General features: G+C 54.6%; 6 protein-coding genes across 6 annotated transcripts; 3 read left to right on the top strand and 3 right to left on the bottom strand.

Annotated features, from left to right (window-relative positions):
• Positions 1-446: 446 nt before the first annotated feature.
• N0V89_012394 (uncharacterized protein) lies at positions 447-3,542 on the top strand (the record flags this gene model as incomplete). The annotated part of the gene is made up of 1 exon (XM_056221115.1): positions 447-3,542. One exon carries the CDS (start codon positions 447-449, stop codon positions 3,540-3,542), a length of 3,096 nt encoding a protein of 1,031 aa, XP_056065102.1.
• Positions 3,543-5,142: 1,600 nt separating this feature from the next.
• Positions 5,143-7,660, top strand: N0V89_012393 (uncharacterized protein; the record flags this gene model as incomplete). Its single annotated transcript, XM_056221114.1, has 4 exons — positions 5,143-5,147; positions 5,274-7,074; positions 7,125-7,238; positions 7,373-7,660. 4 exons carry the CDS (start codon positions 5,143-5,145, stop codon positions 7,658-7,660), a joined length of 2,208 nt encoding a protein of 735 aa, XP_056065101.1.
• An 885-nt stretch (positions 7,661-8,545) lies between these two features.
• N0V89_012392 (uncharacterized protein) lies at positions 8,546-9,879 on the bottom strand (the record flags this gene model as incomplete). Its single annotated transcript, XM_056221113.1, has 2 exons — positions 8,546-9,823; positions 9,871-9,879. The coding sequence occupies 2 exons, from the start codon at positions 9,877-9,879 to the stop codon at positions 8,546-8,548; spliced, it is 1,287 nt and encodes a 428-aa protein (XP_056065100.1).
• Positions 9,880-10,855: 976 nt separating this feature from the next.
• On the bottom strand, positions 10,856-11,753 carry N0V89_012391 (uncharacterized protein; the record flags this gene model as incomplete). Its single annotated transcript, XM_056221112.1, has 4 exons — positions 10,856-11,099; positions 11,184-11,288; positions 11,339-11,448; positions 11,499-11,753. The coding sequence occupies 4 exons, from the start codon at positions 11,751-11,753 to the stop codon at positions 10,856-10,858; spliced, it is 714 nt and encodes a 237-aa protein (XP_056065099.1).
• A 680-nt stretch (positions 11,754-12,433) lies between these two features.
• On the bottom strand, positions 12,434-15,242 carry utp13 (U3 small nucleolar RNA-associated protein 13; the record flags this gene model as incomplete). Its single annotated transcript, XM_056221111.1, has 3 exons — positions 12,434-14,940; positions 14,988-15,015; positions 15,066-15,242. The coding sequence occupies 3 exons, from the start codon at positions 15,240-15,242 to the stop codon at positions 12,434-12,436; spliced, it is 2,712 nt and encodes a 903-aa protein (XP_056065098.1).
• Positions 15,243-19,298: 4,056 nt separating this feature from the next.
• Positions 19,299-22,305, top strand: KIP2 (Kinesin-like protein kip2; the record flags this gene model as incomplete). The annotated part of the gene is made up of 2 exons (XM_056221110.1): positions 19,299-20,181; positions 20,240-22,305. The coding sequence occupies 2 exons, from the start codon at positions 19,299-19,301 to the stop codon at positions 22,303-22,305; spliced, it is 2,949 nt and encodes a 982-aa protein (XP_056065097.1).
• Between the last annotated feature and the right edge of the window lie 719 nt (positions 22,306-23,024).

Raw genomic sequence — 23,024 nt, 5'->3', positions numbered from 1 at the left:
TGCCTACAAACACCGTCAACACGCCAAGACACGTGCGCGCCAGTCGCGCCTTCCCCCGCGGTCGCCACACTCACTCGCCACAGGTGGCTCAGCACGACGACGCAGCGTCACTGGAAGCTTGATTCTTGGTCGTCGTGTGCCGCTGGCGTTACACATAAACGCTGCGCTCGTTGTTCGCATGTCGTTTGCGCTTGAACATTCCATTGCAATACTCCTACCCACATTCTTATCACTGAGACTCTGCGTCACTCTCTGCAAGTCGTAATAGGCGCGCGCCTCGGTATCCGCACGTTGCGACGACATCATCGCGGGCTTCATCAACTTCGTAATCGAGACCTTATCGCCACAGAGGTGGTGTCGCCAAGCTACAGCGAACCCTACAATCGCGAAACCCTTGATAAGATGAGGTGACAATGAGCTTCCCACCTGCTCCAGAGCACTTCACGATGCGCCGGCGCCCCCGTTACTCTGCGCGCCCCTTTGCGCTCACGATATTGGCGGTCTCGGTCCTAGTCTTGCTGGCATGGGTCAAGACTGGGCATGACAATGGGCCAAACAAAGAGTTCGCGTCTACTACTGCTCTTGTGAGGAGAGACGTTCTGAGACGAGATGAAGAATGTCGAATGGTACATCAAGCGAAGGACAAGTGCGCATTCGTTAGAGAGAATTGTCCAGACGAAGAGGCCGGCATCTTCTCATACCTCACGCTGTACTACTGTCGCCTTCCGCATGCGAAGCCGGTCGCGTTCACTATTCTTGTATTATGGCTTGCGCTTCTCTTCAGCACCATCGGCATTGCTGCGAGCGACTTCTTTTGCGTCAATTTGAGCACCATCGCCAATCTGCTGGGCATGAGTGAGAGCATGGCAGGAGTCACCTTCCTAGCGTTTGGCAACGGAAGTCCGGATGTCTTCTCCACGTTTGCCGCCTTCAACACCAACTCCGCTAGTCTCGCCATTGGGGAATTGATAGGAGCGGCAGGTTTCATCACTGCTGTGGTGGCAGGTTCGATGGCCCTGGTGCGCCCATTCAAAGTCGCGAGGCGAAGCTTTGTTCGGGATGTGGGCTTCTTTATCGTAGCCGCCACCTTCAGTATGGCCTTCATCTGGGACGGAAAGCTGATGCTGTGGGAATCATGTACTATGGTCGGCTTCTACATCTTCTACGTGTGTTTCGTCATGGTATGGCACTGGTGGCTAGGGCGCAGGAAAGCCCGAAGACTCCGAGCTGCCGCAATGCGAAGCCACTACGTCGTACCCGGCGGTGAAGAAGAAGAAGTTCCTCAGGAGTACCATGACGAGGATGACGGACCGACGAGTGCAGGTCGGCCCAGTTTGTCGCGAGGTGTATCTGCCGATGACTTCGCAGCCCTTGAACGTAATGATCATAGGGACTCTTTGGAGGCTGACGAAAATGAAGAGATGCGCGAAAGATGGTTAGGGGAATTAAACGACAACATGCGTGTCAGTAGACCACAGGTTGGACGTAGGCGAAACACTCACACCCCTATCCGACCCAGTTTGGTCGGTGCACTCGAATTCCGCGCGATACTATCGTCTCTTCAAAAATCTAGGAACATACAGACGATTCCAATCAACCTGCGCCGATACTCCGACGATCCAACATATACCACTGCGCAACAGCAAGATCTCATATCGACGACCTCAGATCCTGCACCACGACCGCCATATGACGTTGAACAAGGACCCTCCGAAGAAACTCCCCTGATCACCAGACCTACTCTAGAGGTACAGAGACATTTACCTAATCGTCTGAGGGCAGTGTCAGCCAACGGTGTAGACAATGCCCGCTTTGATCCCGAGACATTACGTCCTGGAGCGATTCCTACAATTGACTTTGGGCCGGCTTCGCCAGAGGATACCATGAAAGATCAGAACGCTGCTGATCTACAACCACCTCCATCCCCAGTCATATCGTTGTCACCACCAGCGTCAGAGTACGACTTATCGGCACCAAGTCCTGTAGTTCCGACGTCTGTTTCAAACCCGACCTCCAATTTGCTGGCACCTCCAAACTGGGACGGCTCCGGATCTACGGTGCGCTCAATGAAGACAACTCCAAGCCCACTATCGTCACCTGTCGTGGAGTCTGTGGCACCGTCGCGACCACAGCCCAAGCTGATTGTACCGGGCTCGGCCTCGCCTCCGATCCCCTTTCCAGCGTACACAGACTATCCAGGCTCAGCTCATAGTTCCAGGGCTCCGAGCCTCCGTCTGCCCCCTCCCAGTGTCTCTGCTGCCTCTCTCTCGTCCGATTATTTCGCGGACCATATCATGGAAACCAGCGATCGTGCCAAAGTCCCCCGTTGGTGGCCATCCACCATCCTACCGCCGCCTACCATTCTTCTGTCGACATTGTTCCCTACTTTGTGGAATTGGAGGGACAAGAACATATGGGATAAGATGCTCGGCGTTGTTGCAGCACCAAGCGTCTTTTTACTCACAATAACACTGCCAGTAGTAGAACATAGAGATGACGCAGATGAAGCAGGTTTAGCATCTGTGACCAGTCTCAGTCTGCCCGATGGTTTGACACCACTCAACGGGAGTCTGTCAGCACATCACCGCAGCATGGTCTCGGGACTGGATGCCGAGAACCCCTCAAGCGAGAACCATCGCAGAGATCGCAGCACGATTTCGATTGGTAAAGCCGATTCCACCGGCCGAGCTGGCAGTACTGTCACGACTCCGTCTGGCCAGCCGCAGCAAATTATACCCACGGCCGAAAGGGATATCATGCAGTCACCCGAGCAGCTTCCGACTGCAGCACCCTCGTCTGGGCCGAAGACTTGGAATAGATGGCTCGTCATCATTCAAACCTTTACAGCGCCCTTCTTCATAGTCCTCATAGTCTGGGCGAACACGGAGCTCGAGTACCCACGTGCGCTCATCCGCCCAATGATGTGGTCTCTTCTCATCTCACTCTGCACGTTGGCTTTCCTTCTCATCACAACGACAACCACGCGGCCACCACGATGGCGCTCGGTGCTTTGCTTCCTGGGTTTCGCAGTGAGTATTGCTTGGATCAGCTCCATCGCCAACGAAGTAGTAGGGGTGCTCAAGACGCTGGGGGTCATCTTGAACATGAGTGATGCTATTCTGGGACTGACGATTTTCGCGGTCGGGAATTCTCTAGGGGACTTCGTCGCTGACATTACCGTGGCGCGCCTTGGGTTCCCGGTCATGGCACTCTCAGCATGCTTTGGAGGCCCGATGCTGAACATACTCCTCGGTATTGGCCTGAGCGGATGCTGGATCATCCTCAAAGGCGGTCGACATCACCACGCAAAGCATCCAGACAAGCCGATCAGGTTCAAGCCCTACCAGATCGACATCAGCACCACGCTGGTCATATCTGGGGGTACCTTACTTGTCACCCTAGTCGGACTTTTGGTGGTGGTACCATGGAGACGGTGGAAGATGGACAAGACGATTGGGTGGGGATTGGTGGCGCTCTGGTGCATCAGCACAGTTGTCAACGTGGTCGTCGAAGTGTTGGGCATCAGTAGCAGTGTAGGTTAAGACGAGCCTCTGACGACTGTTTCATACGCGGACGGCTCAGAGGCAATCATAACGCTTTTATGGATAGCTTCACTGTAGCCCCATTTCCAGTTCAGTGACGCAGACGTTCAACCGGTGAGCGGAGCACGCCAACCCGCGCCAATGCAGCAGAGCGGGCGGCTTCGCACGCGGAACATAGGCAATGCGGGCTGTGGTAGGCCAGGTCGAGGTAGAGCTATGAATACGCGCCTCACACGTGGCACGGGGAGTGCGCACACTTGATTAAAATTCCATGTTGGGCTGCATGGCGGATGCTTCGAGGCTCCGCCGCTGCACGAGGCGGCATTGATGCAGGTGTTTTGGGCTCGAGTGGCTGCTCGAGGCGGTAAGGCGCGGCCTGGGTGGGACTGCAGCGAGCAATGGGAGCGCACCACGTCTGAAGGGAACTGAAGGAACGGACGCCGTCGACAGGTTTTTTGAGCCCAGAATATGACTCCGCTGGCCAAGTTCCGGTGTGCAGCAATAAATAAGGGCAAATCGGGCAAGTACACTGCTCGCTCTTGCATACCCTCCACGCCTTGTTGCCTGCACGCTTTCCGTCCGCCGGCTTCTCGACTTCCAGCGCTCTTCGCCCCCGTGCATCCCCATTCTTCCGCCAGACTCCCTGCTATGTCAAATTCAGCCTCAAACTTGACCCATTGTTACTTGTTGTTGATCCGCAGAACTCGGCGCAGAAGACTGCTACTTCCATGAGCACCCAGCGCATCATTCCAGCCCACAATTCCCCATATACCAGTCCATATCTCTCAACACCACGGCAACCGTAGCCTCCTGCACGCAAGCCTACTGCCTACAAAGCGAGCCACTGAGCATCGCCGCCGCTGACTGAGGTCTGCCATTCTGCACTGTGCGACCGCCCCACTTGCTCGTAAAGGGTGCGGCGTCCACTTGACATCCTGCCAAACCACACCTGATCTGCGGCCTCGGATCGCACGTCGTCATTCTGCCGCTCGGCCACCCATCCATCTCACCGTCCCGTCCCACGCCGCCTCCAAGGTGCTTGGGCTTCATCCAGTGCTCGGCCCCCAGCGCAGTAATCGCATCCCCTTCTCGGCCTAGCTGCCGCCTCTCAAACACATCCTCCGCGACCATCCCTCGCTCTTTGGGCACCCAAAACGAGCGGCAAGGAGTTCGGACCAGGATCAGCCCAGTCCACGCCTCAGTCGGCTCCTGCGACGAGGTTTAGCCCAGCATCGAATCACACCCCTCAGCCTTACAGAGCCCGCTGCCCTCTTCAAGTCTCCCAACCCCGCCCGTGCCCGAGACTGCATCTCCCTCAGCGCCCTCGTCCGCCGCCCGCCGCCTCTGTCCAATTTGCTGCTCCCAGCCGGACTGCCCTCCGCCTCTGTTTACAAACACGGCGCAAGCTTGAGCACCCGACATCACCCCGCCGACTCTAGCCCGAGCAAGGCCAGCAAACATCACCCCGCCCAAGGCGCCCAAAGGCCGCTATAGGACACAGGTCCGTCTCTACACCTTATACCGCACCGCACCGTTGCCGCACCCGCACCTTCTCTGGCAGAAGGCGCGAGTACGGTGACGCTTGAACAATACCATCCTCATGCCGTTAGTCATAGCTCTTCCTCATCAACGCGCTGCCTCGCACTCGTCCCCGCGGTCGCTTTCGCGCCGTCCTGCCCGTACTCGTCGAGCCCCTTCTGCTTCCTCCTCCCGCATTTCTCGCACTACCAGTGGTTCCACCATTTCGATCTCTCCTGCACGCACTGTTTCGCTCTCTCCCTCCCGCGAAGACCGAGGCGACACTAACGTCGAGATTCAATTTAGGAGAAACATCACCATCAACAACTCGACTGGTGCTGAGCACCACTACACCTTCACCGACGAAGAGGAAGATTCCTCGGGCGTCCAGGTCTCGTCTGGCAGCCAGGAGTACACCGACGAGTCAGAGGAAGAGGACGACGAGGAGTGGGACTACATTGACGAGATCGAGCCCTCAGACTCGGCCTCACGTCCAGCGCGAGTGAAGCACCACACTGTCACCGCGCCCGCACCTCCCTCCCGACCCCCGCAAGGTGCCCGCCGCAAGTCTGCACGGCACACGCCTGTCCACGAAGACGCGCGCCACAGGTCCCGCAGCAGGCACAACCTAGAACACGAGGCGAGGCCGCGACGGCGAAGGCCTCAATCCGTACATTCGGAAAGTCTGGACAGCCACGACGACTACCCCTATGGCCCTCCACGGCCGGGGCCCTCTCCGCATCACCCTCACGACCAGTGGGCGCACGTTCCTCAGCAACCTACCCCAAGTGGCTATGCCCCCAGTATGATGTCCGACCCGCGTTACAACCCCTTCCAGGGCGGTCCATCAGGACCGCCTTCCGCGCCTGATCAGCTGGTGCCTTTTGGAGGACGTCCCGATCAGTATGGATACAATGCGAACCCATTTGCGCCAGGAGGTGGAGGCCCCAATCCTTTCGCCTCACCTCACGCTGGCGCGGGAGCCAATGGCTACTTTGAGGGCCATGGACACGCAGCTCACGGAGGCAGACGAGGCCACCGCAACTCTATGCCTCCGCCTGGCCCCAACGAGATGGGCGCAATGATGCCGTACGGCTATGGCGGCCAACAAGGATACTACCCTCCCTACGGCATGCCTCCTTACGGTGCGCCTGGTGGCATGCCAGGCATGCCCGGCATGCACCCCATGTATCCGCCACACCCGCCTCGTGATTACAGTCCTCCGCACCACCGATCTCGGTCAGGAAAGTCTACCCCCGCGCACCACGACGAACACCCACAGGCCCCGCCTCCACCACCATCCGCTCCTCCACCGCCCCAGGCTGTTGCGGTGATGCCTCCCCCTCCTCCTCAAGCTTTCATGCCACCACCTCCGGACCCCCAAGAGAACCATGTGCTCAGCAAACTCGAGATGATCTTGCTTGGCAAGCAGGAGATGGAGGAGAAGAAAGCCGAAGATTTGAAGTTCTCTCGCCTGGAGCAATTGCTCATCGAACAACAGCAAGCACGCATCGATAAGGAGGCAGCTAAGCGGAAGGCCGCCGAGGAAGCTGCTGCTGCTGCTGCTGCGGCCAAGTTGAAGGGCGACGAGGACAAGCTTGAGAAACTCGAGAAGCTTATCCTTGCGCAGAAGGAGGAGCAGCTGAAGCGCGATGAAGCCATTGAAGCAGCCCGCAAAGCCGCTAAGGAGGAAGCGGATGCAAAGATGGCGAAGGAAGCCGCTGACGCGGCAGCCTCAGCCGAGGCGGCAAAGAAGTTATTGGAGGCAGCGAAGGCAGCTCGAGAGGAAGCTGAGAAGAAGGCGGCTAAGGAAGCAGAAGACACGAAAGCTGCACACGAGAAAGCACTCGAAGAAGCCAAAAAAGCCCAGGAGGAGCTTGAGAAGGCTAAGAAAGCTGCCGAGGAGGAGGCTGCGAAGTTGAAGCCGTCAGATGCACCGAAAGCTCCGATCAAATTTAAGGATGCAGTTGGCCGCAAGTTCAGCTTCCCGTGGCACCTTTGCAAGACATGGAAGGTATGCTGTGAAGTCCCCCAGCTCGAGTTCTACAGCTAATACAATCCCAGGGAATGGAAGAGTTGATCAAACAGGCCTTCCTTCATGTCGACGTGATTGGTCCCCACGTACACGAGGGCCATTACGACCTCGTCGGACCGGATGGCGAAATCATTTTGCCACAGGTATGGGAAACCATGATACAACCCGATTGGGCAATTACGATGCACATGTGGCCTATGCCTGAGCCCCGCCACCACCACCTCCAATTGTGGAAATGCCTCCACCACCTCCCCACCACCACGGTCCTCCTCCGAAGCTTGGGAAGCCCAAAAAATCGAACAAGAAGCGTGAGTCCGCTCACATTGTCATTCCTCCACCTCCACCGATGGTGATTCCCGATCTTCCGCCGCCGCCGCCTCCTCCCCCAGGTCCCCCGATGGCGCCACCAGGTATAGAGATCCTACCAATGAACCCAACGCCCAGCGTTGCCGGATCACGTCCTCGAGTGAAGAAAGCCGCGCCATCGGGGTTTATGAAGTGGGCGGCTGGGGGCGGCGGCTCTGGTCGTTCATCGTCTGTGAAGAAGGCGAAGAAACCTGCTTAGGAAGCAGGACCCCTTGTCCTTTCGCTAACATATCGCGTCCGCAGAAGATGACTGCCTTGTCATGTGAGAGCCTGCTGACATTCACACAGCGCTCGACGTGGAGTGGGACCGAGCCGAAGACGAAAACGTTCGCATCGTGCGAAGGTACAGGAGATACGACTATTACTAGTTTGTGTTGTCCGATATTCCTTTCGCACGTCTCGTCTCTGGTCAGGTCTCTCAAAGCGTTGAGTGGTGTGAATGGCGCGGGTGATCCCATCGCAGGTCCAGTCCTATTGTTTTCACGTTTTTCGGTATTTGGTTGAGACATTCTACGTTTTAGCGTTTCATTTTCTGTTATTTCCCTTGCTTTGTCCTTCTGCTCCCTTGGCCGCGGACGCTTACTGTCTGGATCTTGTAACATCTTGTCTGGCATACTTATCGGTCAGGTGTCTGGATCATTCGTGCGGGTTCTTGGGGGCGGTGAGTTTGGGAAAAGTTCAGATACCACTTGTTTTTTGTTTGCCATTTTGGGTTTGCGTTGGAGTTTGAGTTGCGCCTTTTTGATGTTTCTGCTGCTGGTTTGCAAGAAGAATGGATGATGGGATGGATGCATGGAATGAGATGGATGAAGGATGATTGATGTCAATGAGGTGTGGCTCAGCGCTACTGTTGGGGAGCGTTTGGTGTGGGATGGTTTCGTTCATGATTGTGGCGTTTTAGCGTTTTCGTTGGTTTATCATTGAGGCTAGAAGAATGGGAGAATGTCCACTCAAGCTGTGTGTTGATGCTCGTGAAATATAAAACAAGGGACTCGGTTCGACGTTACGTCTATATTACACACTAACGCTGCTCCTTCAGGCTTTTGATAGGTGGCAGTGCAAAAACTATATACACTCTCATCCTCTATGCAAGCGCAGCCCTAATATCATCAATCACCCACTGCGGCTGACTCAAAGCCGGGAAATGCCCTCCCTTCTCATGTCTCTTGAAGTACGTGACTTTAGCCGTCCTTTCTACCCAATCCTTCGGCACATAGTTGAAGTTTGCCAACTCGGCATAGTGCGAATTACCTCCAAACTGCAGCACCGTCGTCGGCACCGTGAACGGCACCTTTGGCGCAAACGAATCGAGCCCAAAAAGCTCCTTGTAGCTCCTGATGTTGCCGTACACGCCGGGGATGTACAGCATGAGGGTGTCGGTAATGAGCTCGTCGAAGGTGTAGTCTACGTCTGAGACCGACCACGCGAGCTGGTAGCGCCAGGCGAGGAAGCCGACGGGGGAGTCGTTGAGGGCGTAGGCAAGCGACAAGGGCAGCGTAGAGTGTATAGCGGAATACGCAGAGTGGTTCGTTAGGAAGGAATTGATCGAGTTGATGTACACTGTTTCCTCGGGGGTGGTCTTGTTCGCGGCGTACCGCGCGGTGTCGGCGTCTGTGGGGAAGACCATGTAGAAGTCCGTTACGTGGTTGATGATGCGCGGGGCGTAGTCTACGATGTAGCTCATGGCGACGACGGTGCCGAGGTCGGTGCTGTAGAGGACGTAGCGGTCGTAACCCAACTGTTCCATCAGGCTGGCGAAGACGGTGGCGTGTTCTGCGCCGCCTAGCCCTGGGGCTTTGGGTGCGGGGGAGAAGCCGAAGCCTGGGATGTCGGGAGCGACGACGTGGAAGGCTGGCTGGCTGTCGTCTTCGGGGTTCGTCAGGGGGAGGATGATTTTCTCCCACTCTAGGCTGGTGGAAGGCCAGCCATGAAGGAAGAGGATGGGAATCGCATCATCCCTGTTGCTACGCTGGTGGATGAAGTGGAGGTCCAGTGACTCGTTGCTGCCGTAGTTTCCTCCCGGTGACGGCACCGTCGTGTAGAAGTGTGAGAAGTTCTTGTTGATCCCATCTTGCACTTTCGACCAGTCGTAGTCTTCTGCCCAATACTTCGCGACGTCGTTGATCTTGGAAGTTGGGGGTCCGTCAAACCATGCTGGTGCATCAATGGGTTCCGTCTGGCGGAATTGGCTAGCTCTAATTCGAGTCTCTTCAATGAATTCCGGGTCGACGTTGATGGTGTATGGTTTCGGTTGGCTGGAAGGAGCACTGTCGCTCAGTGGGTGGCCGGTGGACATAGTAGCCAGTAATGACAGTAGCGGCAGTATTGCGGTCTTGGTGAACATGTCGGAGAGGGCGAGGGGCTGCTGAATTGGCACAACATACGAGCTGCACCTCGGAGGATTTATACTAATTCCATGTCTCTTCTGCGTATAGGTGCTGAACATTACGGAATCCCGCGCATACCCTACATTTGTAATGCGCGGGCCAATCCGCCCCGCAAACTACTCCATTAAATCACTCGTCCTGAGCTTACCATCAGGCCGACTCGCCGATCGGCGAAATAAGACCAGGCAACCACCGTCCAAGCCTTGCGTTAGGGTCCGTGAAAGAGCCATAGCTGATATTGGCGTGCGAGGGGGACGTGATGAGGTCGAAGGACATAGCCAATCCGAAAGCCCTCTATCTCTTAGCGTTACCATAGATACCCAGTGCCTTGGGCGCACGTGGTAGACTAAGTCCTGAACTGCAAGAGGACTGACTAATTGAACTCAACCCTTTGAACATGGCAAGTATTATAAATCATATTGTTGTTGATGACAGGTTTGGTACTGGTTTGTTGTGGGGTTGCGGCGTTAAGCTGAGCCACGCTAAAGGATCAGCCCTAATACTCAAAGGGCGCCATGACTTAGGTACACTACGTCAATTGCTAGTATAGAGAAATGAAAAGAGGGTCTAAGACCTCGAGGTGTAGTTCTCGTCATTCTAGCGCAGCCCTCATACTCAACCTGATACTCAACCCGACTGTCCTGAACACCTGGGCACCGGACGGACCAGTCCGGTGGAGCTGAATGCGAGGTAGAATAGTCTTTACTGATGCAGTCGCACGAGACGGTATTCAAAACATCTATTTATCCGTGCTACCATACTTGACTGACATAGTATCGCGTCTCATGCCCCGTTCTTAGGGCGTATAAGTAATGTGCATCTGCATAGACCTCTAAGTCAATCCAGAAAGGCTTTGACACTCATCCTACTACGGTCACTGCGGAAGGCCAATGGTTTTAAGACTTGGTCGCGCAAGTAAAGTTCTCCAGTTCATATCTTCATGTGATCTGTTCACTTCAACGCTACGAAAGTCGTGGATATCATATAAGCGTACAACACATCACGGCCTACAAAATCCCCATCACCACCCAGACAACAACACCCGCACTCCAAGCCCATCTGCTCATACTCATCGATGCTGCACCACTACAATCCCCACCTTGCGGACACTCCTTCGCATCCGGTTCTTCCTCGGGCACATCAGGATCGCTCGGGCCCTCGGGCTGTTCATCCTCCGGAACCTGCGCTTGCACGTTCTCGATGAAGCTGCCGATGACGTTGCCGGGAGGGTAGTATTCGCAGACGACGAACCTGCTTCACATCAGCCTTCTTCTTCCCCAGTCTCAAGTACGGAAACCAAAGCCAATTGGAAAGGAGATAAGAGGGGTTACTTACCATCCCGGAGCCCTCCCATTATCCTGGCCGTCGCACTCGGTACGGCCGCAGCCAACCGTCTTCGTAGCCTTCCATACGAGCTGGGAGAAGTGACCTGTTTCATGCCTATCCCTTCATAAGCACAAATTCAACGAAGGAAGAAGGGGAAAACTCACGTAAACTCGCCCTTCTTGAAATCATAGTCCACCCGCTCGTGTCCCCACACGATGATACTCTGACTCGCATTCGCATACCCTGAACTCAGATTCTCCCCATTCGGCCCACCCTGTTCACTCCGTTAGCAAACCAATTTCTTCAGAAGGAGTGGGAACGTACAGAGTGCTCGAAATTGCATTTCTCGCTCCAATCCTTCGCATAGTCGGCAAGCGTGTCGTTCCACTTCAGACTCGTTGCGTTGTGCTGTTTGCGGTAGGTGTTTGTGACGTTTAGAATCGTGTTTTTGAACAGATCATCTTTCGTGTAGTCTGCGGCTGCTTGGTCTGCTCGCGGTAGATGGAATGAAAGTGTGGAGGCGAAAGTAGAGGGGGTCAAGAGGAGGAGAACTAGTGCTGTGGGAAGATGTGCGAACATAGTGAATCCTCTTCTCCTTCGTTGGGAGAAACGCACTGTCCTGGGTATGTTCAACAGCCGGGCTTATGGTAGCGAATCTCAGGATTCAGGAAGTCGCGAGTGAGAGTGAATGCCTGCAACGACGAGTATAAGCTGGCCACATAACCCCAGCAGTATACGAAGGTCATAGACATCGCGAAACAAGGCGCCAATCCCTGCATATTGCGGGAGCCCTGTTTCGCGCCCGCCATTCTGTGTTGTATCTAACGGCTATTCCTCTTTGACGCGGACCTCCGTGGGCGCTTCCTGTGACGTAGCGTCACGTGTTAAGCGAGCTTGGCAGGAGCGATTGGCTCACCCTGGTCGTTCCTGAGATCGCGAGGAAACGGAATGGACGGGCGAAACGTGTTGTAGTCGAGACGCTAGATGTTGTGAAGGAAGTTGTGTTAGTACGCAAAGCTAAGTTCTTAGTTTGGTTTGGGTCTCGGATTTTGGCTTCGCTCTATGGTCTAGCCACGGGCCAACCTTTGAGTACAGCTACTGCACTGTCTAGCATGAGCCCTCTTCTAAAAGGATTCACTGAGGCATGGCTAGAGCCTCTCATCCACAGCGGTATCTAACAGGTAGGACGCGGTCATGTCACGGAGTATACATGGCGAAAACGAAACTGGGTATATTCGGCCAGACTCTCGTACCTGCGCTTACTCCACCATCACGACATCCCCACCTAGCCCCAATTGCGCCGTCCCATTCGTGACGCTCTTCACATCGCCCACCTCATCCATCTCCCTTAGAGTAAAATCCAGCAAATAGCTCTCATCCACTAACTCCTCGACTCTCTTATAATGCCTCTCGCTATACGCCTTAATCGCGTCCAGCACATCTTTCAGACTTCCCTTCGCGCCAACCTTGCCCGCAGGTTTGAGCCCTGCGAGCCGTGATGCGGGATACGACTTTACCACCGCCCATAGGATCTTTTGTGCGACGGGCGCAGAACGCACGTTGGTGTTCCAGTCACGTAGGCGCAGGAGAAGCTTGTAAAGTTGCTCGTCTGCGAGGTTGGCAACTACGTCGTCAACGGCAGTGAGGCCTGTGAGACTGCCCTCGTCAGGTACGTCGGACTCGACGACGGATTTGAAGAGCGTGAAAAGGCGGCCTGGCTGGTCCATCTGCAGGGCGAGAGTGATAGCTTCCCGGTAGTTTCCTGCAAAAGCGTAATTCTGCAGTTTCTGATCAAGCTCTACACGCTCTGTTTCTGCTGTGGTCGCGGCTTCTAGTGTCGTGCTCGTAGTGTCTCTCCAGAACGTGATGACGCTGTCTGCACCGCCGGAGATTAGTGCACCGGTGCTGGGATGCGCGGTGAGGGCCCAGACGCGGTCGGTGTGGTTGTCAAGCGTGGACATTCCTTCGCCCGATGCAGAATCCCAGATCTTGACAAGCCCATCGCCAGCTGCGGACGCTACCTGTGATCCGCGTTTGTCGCGTGCATCTACGGGTCGATATGGAAGCCAGGCGAGCTTCAGGACGCTGTTGGAGTGGCCTTCAAGGGTTAAGAGACAGCTGTAATCGGCTAAACTCCAGACTTTGACCGTCTTGTCCGCGCTTCCTGTGGCAATCAGCCCCTTGCCTCCGGATCCTGGCGCTTGAGATTCTTTCGGTTGGAATTTGACTGTCCATACACCTCTTCGGTGACCTCTAAGGACTCCTACAGCTTCACCGTCAGCTGCCGAATATATCTTCACTGTCCGATCTTGTGATGCTGAAGCAAACAATGCGCTAGACGGATCAATATCTACAGCATTAATATCCTTGTCGTGGGCCTTCCGGGTATACTTTGCTCGCAACTTCTGCTTCATGTCCTTGCTGGTATCCCATCGCTTTACTGTCCGATCTTGAGATCCTGTGATGATGTATGCAGGTGGATTGTTCAGTGGGTCTGTGTATGCTGCCGAAGACTCTGGCGGTGTCGCGTGCGGTAATGCAATGGCGCCTAGTGATTCCGCGTGGCCAGTCAACACTGCTGCGCAAGTGTACGAGTCGTTCTCTGGATCTATGCGCCAAAGTCGAGCTGTGTTGTCTTTCGAGCCGGTCGCTAGCCAATGTCCAGACCAGTCTACGTCGAGAGAGATAATCAAATCCTCGTGGCCTTTAAGTAGAGCCACGTCAGCCCCGATATATTTTCCTTCTGGTGTTTCATTTGATCCCTCCTCTTCCAAAGTTACTATGCGAATATCTTCGGAGTTGGTGTTCAATGCGAGAAGTGATTTGCCCGAACCAATGTACGCCAAATCAATTACTTCATCATGAGTACCGGAAACTCTTCGGAACACAGGCAGAGGATCGATGATTTCTTCTACTAGAGGTGACTCAACAGAGACGAGCGAGTGGAAGTTCAGCACCTGGTCTGCATGTACTGAGATGAGGTACGGTAAATCTGGATAGTGGAGAATCTCCACGATTGCATCGGTCTCAATTCCAGGCTCCTGCTCACGAGTGAGTTCTTGCGAGGTTTCGGTGGACCAAAGACGGATGCGGCCATTCTCTCCACCGGAGTAGGCGATGTGTCCGCCTGCGACGAAGCCTGCACTCTCAAGAGTCTCAAGCACCGCAATTGTGCGTTTTGCCTTCCACTTCTGAGCGTCCCATATTATGAGTGTCTTGTCTCTGCTCCCGGATACCAGTGTGTTTTGATCGGGTGAGAAGTCGAGCGATCGCACCACAGAGACGTGAGAATCTAGAATAGCCGCGCTCTTTCGCGTATGTAAATCCCAAATATGGATTTTGCCGTCCTCTACACCTGAAGCAAGCCTGTACTCCAACGTAGTCTCTCCCTTGATTGCTTCGGGAGCATTTTCTTGCTGGGATATTCTCTTGCGCTTTTTGCTGCTCTCGTTTGTACCATCTTTTGTTGCGACCTCGACCTGGAAGAAATGCAGCGCAGAAACTACACCGCCACGGCCGTGGAACGTATGGGTTGTGTAGCCCGCACGGATGTCCCATACTTTTACAATTCCATCGGCACCGCCAGTAGCAAGAAGAGTACCGGTTTTGTCGACGGCTAAAGTAACGACAGGCGAGGTATGCGGACGGAGCGAACGGAGTAATTCGAATTCGATGTTGCCGTCTTCGGTATCGGAAGGCGACGACGAATAAATATGCATAGACGTAGAACGCGAGCATACAATCAAATGCTCAGCGGAAGGGGTCACTATCTATGTTAGTTCGCGGAGTTTTCGCTGAAGCGTGTAGTCTTACATATTAATGCTGTTATGGGTTCACCATCCTGCAACAACGGTCAGCTCCGCGCAGGTCCCACAACAATTGTTCACTCACTCCTTCTATTCTCCCTAGCTCTTCGCCGTTTGTGATGTCAGTGAGCAGCGCATCCTCTCCCAGACAAGCGGCGACAATGCGCCCATCCTCACTAAGCGAAATACTGCCACCGGAGTAAATTGGTTGAAGCGTACGCTCGATGTCGTATGTAGTCCTCACGGTGGTTCGTTGGGCCATTGCGTCTGGAAATATGTGTACAGCTATCGGCGCATTGTACTAGGTGAAGTGAATTGAGGATGTAAATCTTGGCGCTGGAAATTTCGCGGTCGCGATTTCTTTATCGATAAGATCGGCGCGTTGGCCATCGCGACGCCGACGTCAACCAGCTAAACCCACACGCATACCCACACACGTGCCACAGCATTGAGGCAATCTCCCTATTCTTTGGGCCCATGCTACGCCTTTCGCTCGAGTAGCCCTGGAATCATGGGCCGCCAGGCATATCTGACCAAGATCGCCTTCGTATGCAGCTGATCGTCTGCAGCTAGCCTTACAGCTTACATTGGCAGGGACGGTCGGCTTTTGAACCGGTCCAGACCACCGCCTCGACATCGGAATGTGTACAGCTTGCTTCGGAACAGCAAGAGCGTGCACATGAGCATGGTCGGCGCCTTAGGGAGGCGCAGAACGATGTCTTGGCTTCTATTGGTGTTGTCGAGAGACGCCGCTCTCCCTCACAGGGGCTTCCTGGTTCTTACGAGGAACGACTACGCGCATTAGAGGATGAGGACACGGTTGGCCACTCCCTCGCAATTACATCTACCTTGACAGAGAATGTGTGTACATGGTGGGTGGGATCGTTGCGAGAAAGGCTCCTTGTAAGTAACTCGCCCTGGTATGTCTACATGCAACTCCTAATGCACGTAGACGTTCCAATATCCCCGTCTTCATTCTTTCTCAAGCATCGTCGCTTCCGAGAGACGACTTGCTGGAAAGACACTGCTATATAGTGGCTTTCCATCTCGTCTCCTTTCTCAGCTCTGCGTTCAATCCACGGTCTACGGTGCACACCTGCTCAGACCCGTTGATCGAATACTCATTAAGCATGGGGACTTCAAAGTTAGATATTTATACCGCCGGTGGAGGTCAGTGTTGAATGCAACGTAAGTGTCGACCACCACATTGATTACCAAAAGCTAACGATTCAGCTTCCGGGTCTCTCTTGAGTTGCTATTCTACCCATTCTCTTATTACTCGTATTTGCAACGCGTTGGTTTAGTACCTGCAAGACCATTGTTGCCACCGTTGAAATCGTTCATACCATTCTCCGGACAGTCGCCGTTGTTGCCGTTTTCTGCCAACCACAGCGCGCTTGCATCACCAGCGGAGTTTCTTCTGGCTTTTTTGACTTCACCATTCGTATTCGTCTGCTTGGAGCACTTCGTAGAGCGCTGGGTCTATGCGATCATCAATGCGCCTGTTGACGCCACAATGATTCGTCCAAACAACCCTGATATGATAAGTCCAGAGGAGGGGAATAGGGAGCGAACTACTACCATTCTGGGCCTGCGCAAAAAGTCCCCAAAAATTGTTCAGAGCGCTATCGCCAAGTGCCTCGAATTCATTGGATGGGGAAATCCAAACTCCTTGGAGTATGGATCTCAAGCCCATGACCCCCAGAACAGCGACACCGTCGAGGTTCTTGGCAGACAAGTAACCGACGTCACCAGACTTCAGGTAGACGGCGTGCTCCAAGAGTCTTTAATAGAGCCTGAATCTGAAGCGACTGGGACGATAACTGTACCCATCAGCTCGTTGAGCGGGGTACAACGGTTTTCGCCGCCTCCGTCACCTCCACTGTCACCCACCGCCTCACAGACGAGCCACAATGATGGGGATCCGAGAATACGAATAACCACTCGTGGAGACTTGGTAGAGATGGAGGTTCGCCTCCCGCCACATGTACTCTCATCTCATACCGAAATCGCCGGATCTGGCCCATCAACACCGGTTCAACGAGACATTGCGTCGTCCACGCCGATACGGTCGCCAGGCATGCTGCCGTACCACCGGGTCACACAGCTCTCGTTAGAGCCGTCATCGATGATCAGCTCCATCTGCAAGGCTCAGATCGTAAATCTGGTTTCTCTGCCACTCAAGTTGGTGACTCTCAGATTAGTCGCGTCGCATTATCTCGCCGGTCGACAGGACTTTGCTGCCTCGCGGAGTGTCCTCAGTGTTTTTCTTCCACCCAGCGAACTCGATTGGAAATCTATCGGTGCACTGGTGTCCCGCCTAGCACTCTGCGGAACGCTTGAATTAGCTATCGATCTTACTCTCTGGTGCTGCCAATACTGGACAGTGTCTTGGCTTGGTACACGAGTATTCAACTGGGGGACTCTCTAGGAGATTGTCAACAACATATGGTTCGACGAGCCGCACTGGTTGCTTGTCTCGTGCTTCCTCGTCTATTAGATGAGGCTGGACTGTGGACTTTGGAGCAGAACCTGCTTGCCATGGACCCGACGTTACGCATACATTAACTGCAACCATATCATCGGAACCACAACATCTTTGTCCGGTTAGTCGCAGTCGCAGAGTACCCGGCTGTACGGTCATAGCGCTGGACGAGAATACATCACTCAGGGAATGGTTAGAAGCTGCCGAGGTCGTTCAGCAGATGCGAGTATTTTCCCAGCACACGAAAACGCGCCCTCTGTGCTGTCGTGCAGTGGCGCTTGTCTACGGCAGCTAGTGAACGCCACGACAGGTTGAGACCAGCGCAAAGAGGTTGTCATGCGGTACTAAAGATACACCACGATTGTTCGTGAGAAGACCTTTGCTGCATCTTCATCTGGACGGGTACATGCTGCGCACTGGCCGCATAGCAAGTGTTTGAATATCGGAGCGAGGTATAGCACTATACCCCAAACGAATATTAAGATCGACGTTGCGTTTCCAAGACTTTTCCTTAGTGTCAAACGATTGATGCCTCGTGAGCGCCGAGGGCTGCTCGCCATCACTGACAGTCACGCCGCACGTGTGGAGCGTGGCGCAATCGGCAGACGTTGTCTGTGCCTGAAGGCATCACGAGGCTTGGCGTGATGCACATACCACCACTGATTGGACCCCGGTCGCGCATCCTGTTGAGTTCGGTCACCGCAGCGTGTGCCGGAGATTGTCGCGAATCCCAATCATGAAGTAGTATGGCGTGTGGCTTGTCAGGCATACTCGACAGAGATATCTCCTACTGCGTTCCTATATCGGTGGTGGTGGGTGAAATAGGAGCAATAAAAACCCCCTAGGGGAGGCTAGCGGCGGGTATGCAAGCTTGTTCCTAGAGTGTCTGCGGGTTATGAGGGACACTCTATTGCGAGTTAATGCGACCTGTTTTCCAGGTCAACGGCAAGAAGTCTGAAAATAAATGGCAACAAGGCCGTCACTGGCTGGCAGAAGCGGAATCCTTTGAGTCGAGTGGCTGTCGGGCTTTCAATCGTACATACCCGGCCCAGTCGCTACCGTGTGATTGGCACCAACTCTATGGTTCCTGCAAGAGCGGATGGAGCGTAGCTGTAGCGAGAGAGCGAGAATCATTAACATGCCAGTTCGGGTAGGGTCCCGCTGCCACTTTTCGAGTGAACCATCGAACCCCACGTCGTTGAACCCCTTTTCGAGCAGCAATTTGCTTTCCTCGAACGCCTGTGCATCCGTCCTCTGAGCGCATACGGCCCCCTTCGGTCTGCTCTCCGCACTTCGCGTCCATCGTTGATCCCTCGAGCCACTTTTCACGACGAGCTGCCCCGGTCGAATCCACAGCACGCGCCTTCAACGCTCCACATCCGAGCTCCTTTTCCCTGCCAGCGCCATCTCCTGCCACCGTTGCTGGACCCTGGGTTGCTTCTCCCCCATCGACTCTCTCTCGCTGTCGATACCATCCGTTGAGGTGCCCTACTCGCCTGTCCCGCTGCGACACGTATAGCAACGTGCAGATTGGCGAACCGGACCCTTGCCGCCGCTGCAACCACCCGCTTTGGACTTGTTGACGCGCCCCCAGCAGTTCCGCCCGGGACCTCCCCGCCCGAGTGATACCACGACGTCGTCGACTCCAGACAATACTGCAACGCGCAGGCTTTTCAAACTCTAACGCGCGTGTCCTCGTCGCCCAGGAAGAGCAGGCAGGCGGGATATGAATGCGCCGTAGGCCTGCAAATCAAGGGTCGAGATTGAGGGCTGCCTCTGCGAGCCCAACAACTGCGCCGCAACTCACCGCGTACAAACACAAAATAGCCAAGTATGACGAGCCACACGCTCCCGCGCCCGTCGCGTCCGTCAATCGCTCCGCCGACGGGCCCACTGCCCTCGCTACCAGTTGCAAAGTCGCGCGTTTCAAACGTCGGCGGACCTGCTCTACGACAACCGTCGGGCTCGCTGCTTCCCGCCCGTGCCAGCAACAATAGCAGAGCTGTTTCCTCACCGCAACGCCCAACCAAGGGCCACACAAATTCCGCCTCCAACGTCCCGACTATCCCGACCCTCACCGCTACCGATTCGACTGCTGGCCCTCTACCACCGGGGAAGTCGCTACGAAAAACCGTCAGCATCGGCGCATTTCCACAACCCCCAAAGCATGCAAGCAGACTAGGAAGTCATCCGCCTAGCCCTTTGTCGGCCAGTTCGACGCCCAACGGCGAGACGGTAGATTCGAGGATTGCACCTGGCTTCAAGCCGCCCATTACGCCGGCTAGGAGGACCAGTCTCAAGAAGACCACTCCGCGAGTCTCAAATGTCGGCGGTCGTAGTCTCATAGGGAAGTCACCACTTTCCCCGCCAAGTCTGCTCAACGGCAGCGGCGAGTCACTCGCAGTAGAGAACGGAAACCACTTGACCCTGCCATCGCCGCCGCAGAGCCGGAATTCATCCGCCCAAGGATCGTATGCAACAAGCGCAACAACGTTCGAAGATATCGGAGACGACGACGCGCGAAGTCACGCTGGTCCGCATGCTATGGCCGACGACAATGCGACACAGAAAGATGGAAAAGGCAACGTCCTAGTCAGTGTGCGGGTACGGCCTGACGTTGGCGCCAAAGACAGCAAGCAAGAGACGGACTGGGAAGTCAGTGGCAAGAAAGCGCTCATCTCATATAGAGGTCGTGATGGCGGGGACCACTACTACGGTAAGTCACACTGCATGATGCATGAGGCTCTGAGTCCGGCTAATTGGGGATGACACAGATAACGTATTCGATACCCAAGACAACAACGCCCGCGTGTACGATGCAGCTGCGAAGCGACTGGTCCGTCGGGTTATGGAAGGCTACCACGGCACCGTGTTCGCCTATGGCATGACTGGAACGGGCAAGACATTTTCAATGCAAGGAACTGCTACGAACCCCGGTGTCATCCCATTGGCCATTACTGATATCTTCTCGTATATCCGCGAGACACCACATCGGGAGTTCCTTCTACGGGTCAGCTATTTGGAAATTTACAACGAAAAGATTCATGATTTACTGGCTGGACCCATTGTGGGACCAAACGGTCAACCTGGAGCCCAGGAGGAGATCAAGCTAAGAGAGGATGCCAAGCGCGGTGTCTATGCGACCCCGCTCAAGGAAGAAATTGTGCAGAGCCCGACGCAGCTGTTGAGAGTCATTGCCCGTGGAGACAATGCACGAAGAGTGGCAGGAACGCAGTTCAACGCAAGGAGTTCGCGAAGTCACGCTGTTGTTCAAATCGTCGTAGAAAGTCGTGAGCGCGGTGCTAGTGGGAGTCTGAAAGATTCCAAGCGCACGGCAATCACACCTGGTGGTGTCCGCGTTTCTACACTAAGTCTCATTGACCTGGCTGGATCTGAAAAGGCCGCTGACAACAAAGAGAGGCGGACAGAAGGGTCTCACATCAATAAGAGCTTACTTACTCTGGGAACAGTAATCGCGCGGTTATCTGGTGATAAGGACAAGGCGACATCAGACAAGGACAAGTCGAGCAAAGAGAAGCACTTGCCATACCGGGACAGCAAACTTACCCGTCTTCTCCAAGGTGCTCTTTCTGGAGGTTCTCTCGTCAGCATCCTGTGTACGATTCAGATTGGCGCAAGCGGTAGCATCGCCGCAAACAACACGCACATTGGTGAAACGCTAAGCACGTTGAAGTTTGCTTCGCGTGCAAAGAACAACATTGTCAGCCATGCGAAGAAGGCAGAAGAATCACTCGGTGCTGGTGGCGATGCGGGAAGTCGAGCCCTTCTTGACCGGTATCGCTTAGAAATTCAAGAGCTTAGGAAGCAACTCGAAGAGCAGAACAAAGCAAAGGAGACCCAGTCAGTACATGAAGAACAAGAGAAGGACGAGGAAGAGGAAAAAATACGAGAGCTGGAAGATCGGCAGCGCCATGAAGAGCAGATGCTAGAGATGCAGCTAGCCAGGACGGCGCTCAAGGAACGTATTGAACATCTGAATCGGTTGATTCTGAGTTCAAAGTCACTGGGCGTCAATAACAGTCGATCGTTCTCATCGATGAGCCTTCAACGAGGCTCCACGGTCAGCGAATTTCGACCAATGTCCATTCGGTCGTCAGCGAGCCATGCTACACTCGACGTTCCGAGAAGAGGCTCTCAAAATACCCTTTCGGCTGTTCCTGTTGATGGAGACGAGGATGAGGACTCACTCGGCGATAACGGCGATGGCACAGCAAGCCAGTCTGCACAAATCCAGTCGCTGCAGAGTGACCTCGTTGATAAGAATCGGTACATCGCAACGCTGGAGAAACGCTTACTGCAGGCCCGGAGAACCAGTCACTCGCGCGTGTCCATGTCGCTCTCACAGAAGGTGGGCGGAAACAGCGAGGAAGGTGGTCTGCTAGCAATAATCGCAGAGAAGGATGCAGAACTGTCCAATCTGCGAGCACAGCTGGAGGACAAGGAGCGAATGATCGGAGCTCTGACTTCGGCGCGTAAGAAGAACGAGGCGGCACAAGAGCTCGGTAGTGACGGGTCGCCTGGGAGCAGAAGAACGTCGCAGCAGCGCAGCGAAGGCACCAATGGTAGTGTGCTTTCGAAAGGGTCACCGGTGACTACCAGTCCAAGATCGTTCTCCTTGACTTCGGCCTCGGTCAAACCAGAGCGGAACATGGACGATGTGACTCGGATGCTCGACGAGATGATTTCGAAACAGGTGGATTCTGTGCGAACCAGCGCCGACAGGTTACGACGCAGTAGCCTCCCGGGCGATGCAAGTGCGAGCGGCACGCGCCGAAGCAGCCTTCGGCCTGTCAACGAGCTCATCAGTGAGACCAGCTGATGGAGCAGCTGAAGTATCACGGCACTTTGTAACGCAAGGGCGTGCAGCGCATGCATACGACTTGGACGACACTTTCATCTCGCTAGCACAGAGGAGGAAAAAGGTCGCAAGACACGACGGAGCGAAGCATGTAATGTTCAGATGTGTACGATGGCATGCATACTTTTGTATCGCAGTAGCAGGGCTCAGGGCGTTTATTCGGATTGGGTTGGGGTTGGACATGAAGGCACCGGCAGCGAGGGCAAGGGCGCCTTCGCCTTATACCTTCTCGTCCGTGGCCGTTTCTTTACCACCTGTCTTAGTAGGTTTAGACTGCGCGTAGTGCGCAGTTGGGTTTTTAGGCGTTGCTTTTTTCAGTTGCGCACCCGACGCACCCGTTGCTGTGGGAGATTCTCGATTTGATACCCCTTATTTTCCTTGCATGTCGTATTCATCTCAGCTATTCTACCATTCTATCTATCGGAGGCCATCTGAAGACTACTTAATGCACTTAGATTGCTACTTGACGCAGCTTCTACTTCTGGATTAGGGCCTATTTGCAGGTCTCACTGGGTTGCTACACGTATACGCTGGAGCGTGTCTTGTAGATTGCTTACGCGCAACGTACGTTGCTCAACGTCGCTGTGGTGGGTGAGAGAAGCAAGGCGCTTCGGCTGCACTCTATGCGAGGCGGTATCCTAGGCTGGAGGGAGCGGAGACACTGCCGCATAGCATAGCGC

Source organism: Didymosphaeria variabile (assembly GCF_027946475.1).
Source record: "Didymosphaeria variabile strain IMI 356815 chromosome Unknown scaffold_10, whole genome shotgun sequence".
Taxonomy (NCBI): Eukaryota; Fungi; Ascomycota; class Dothideomycetes; order Pleosporales; family Didymosphaeriaceae; genus Didymosphaeria; species Didymosphaeria variabile.
This window is presented reverse-complemented; position numbering and strand designations above follow the sequence as displayed.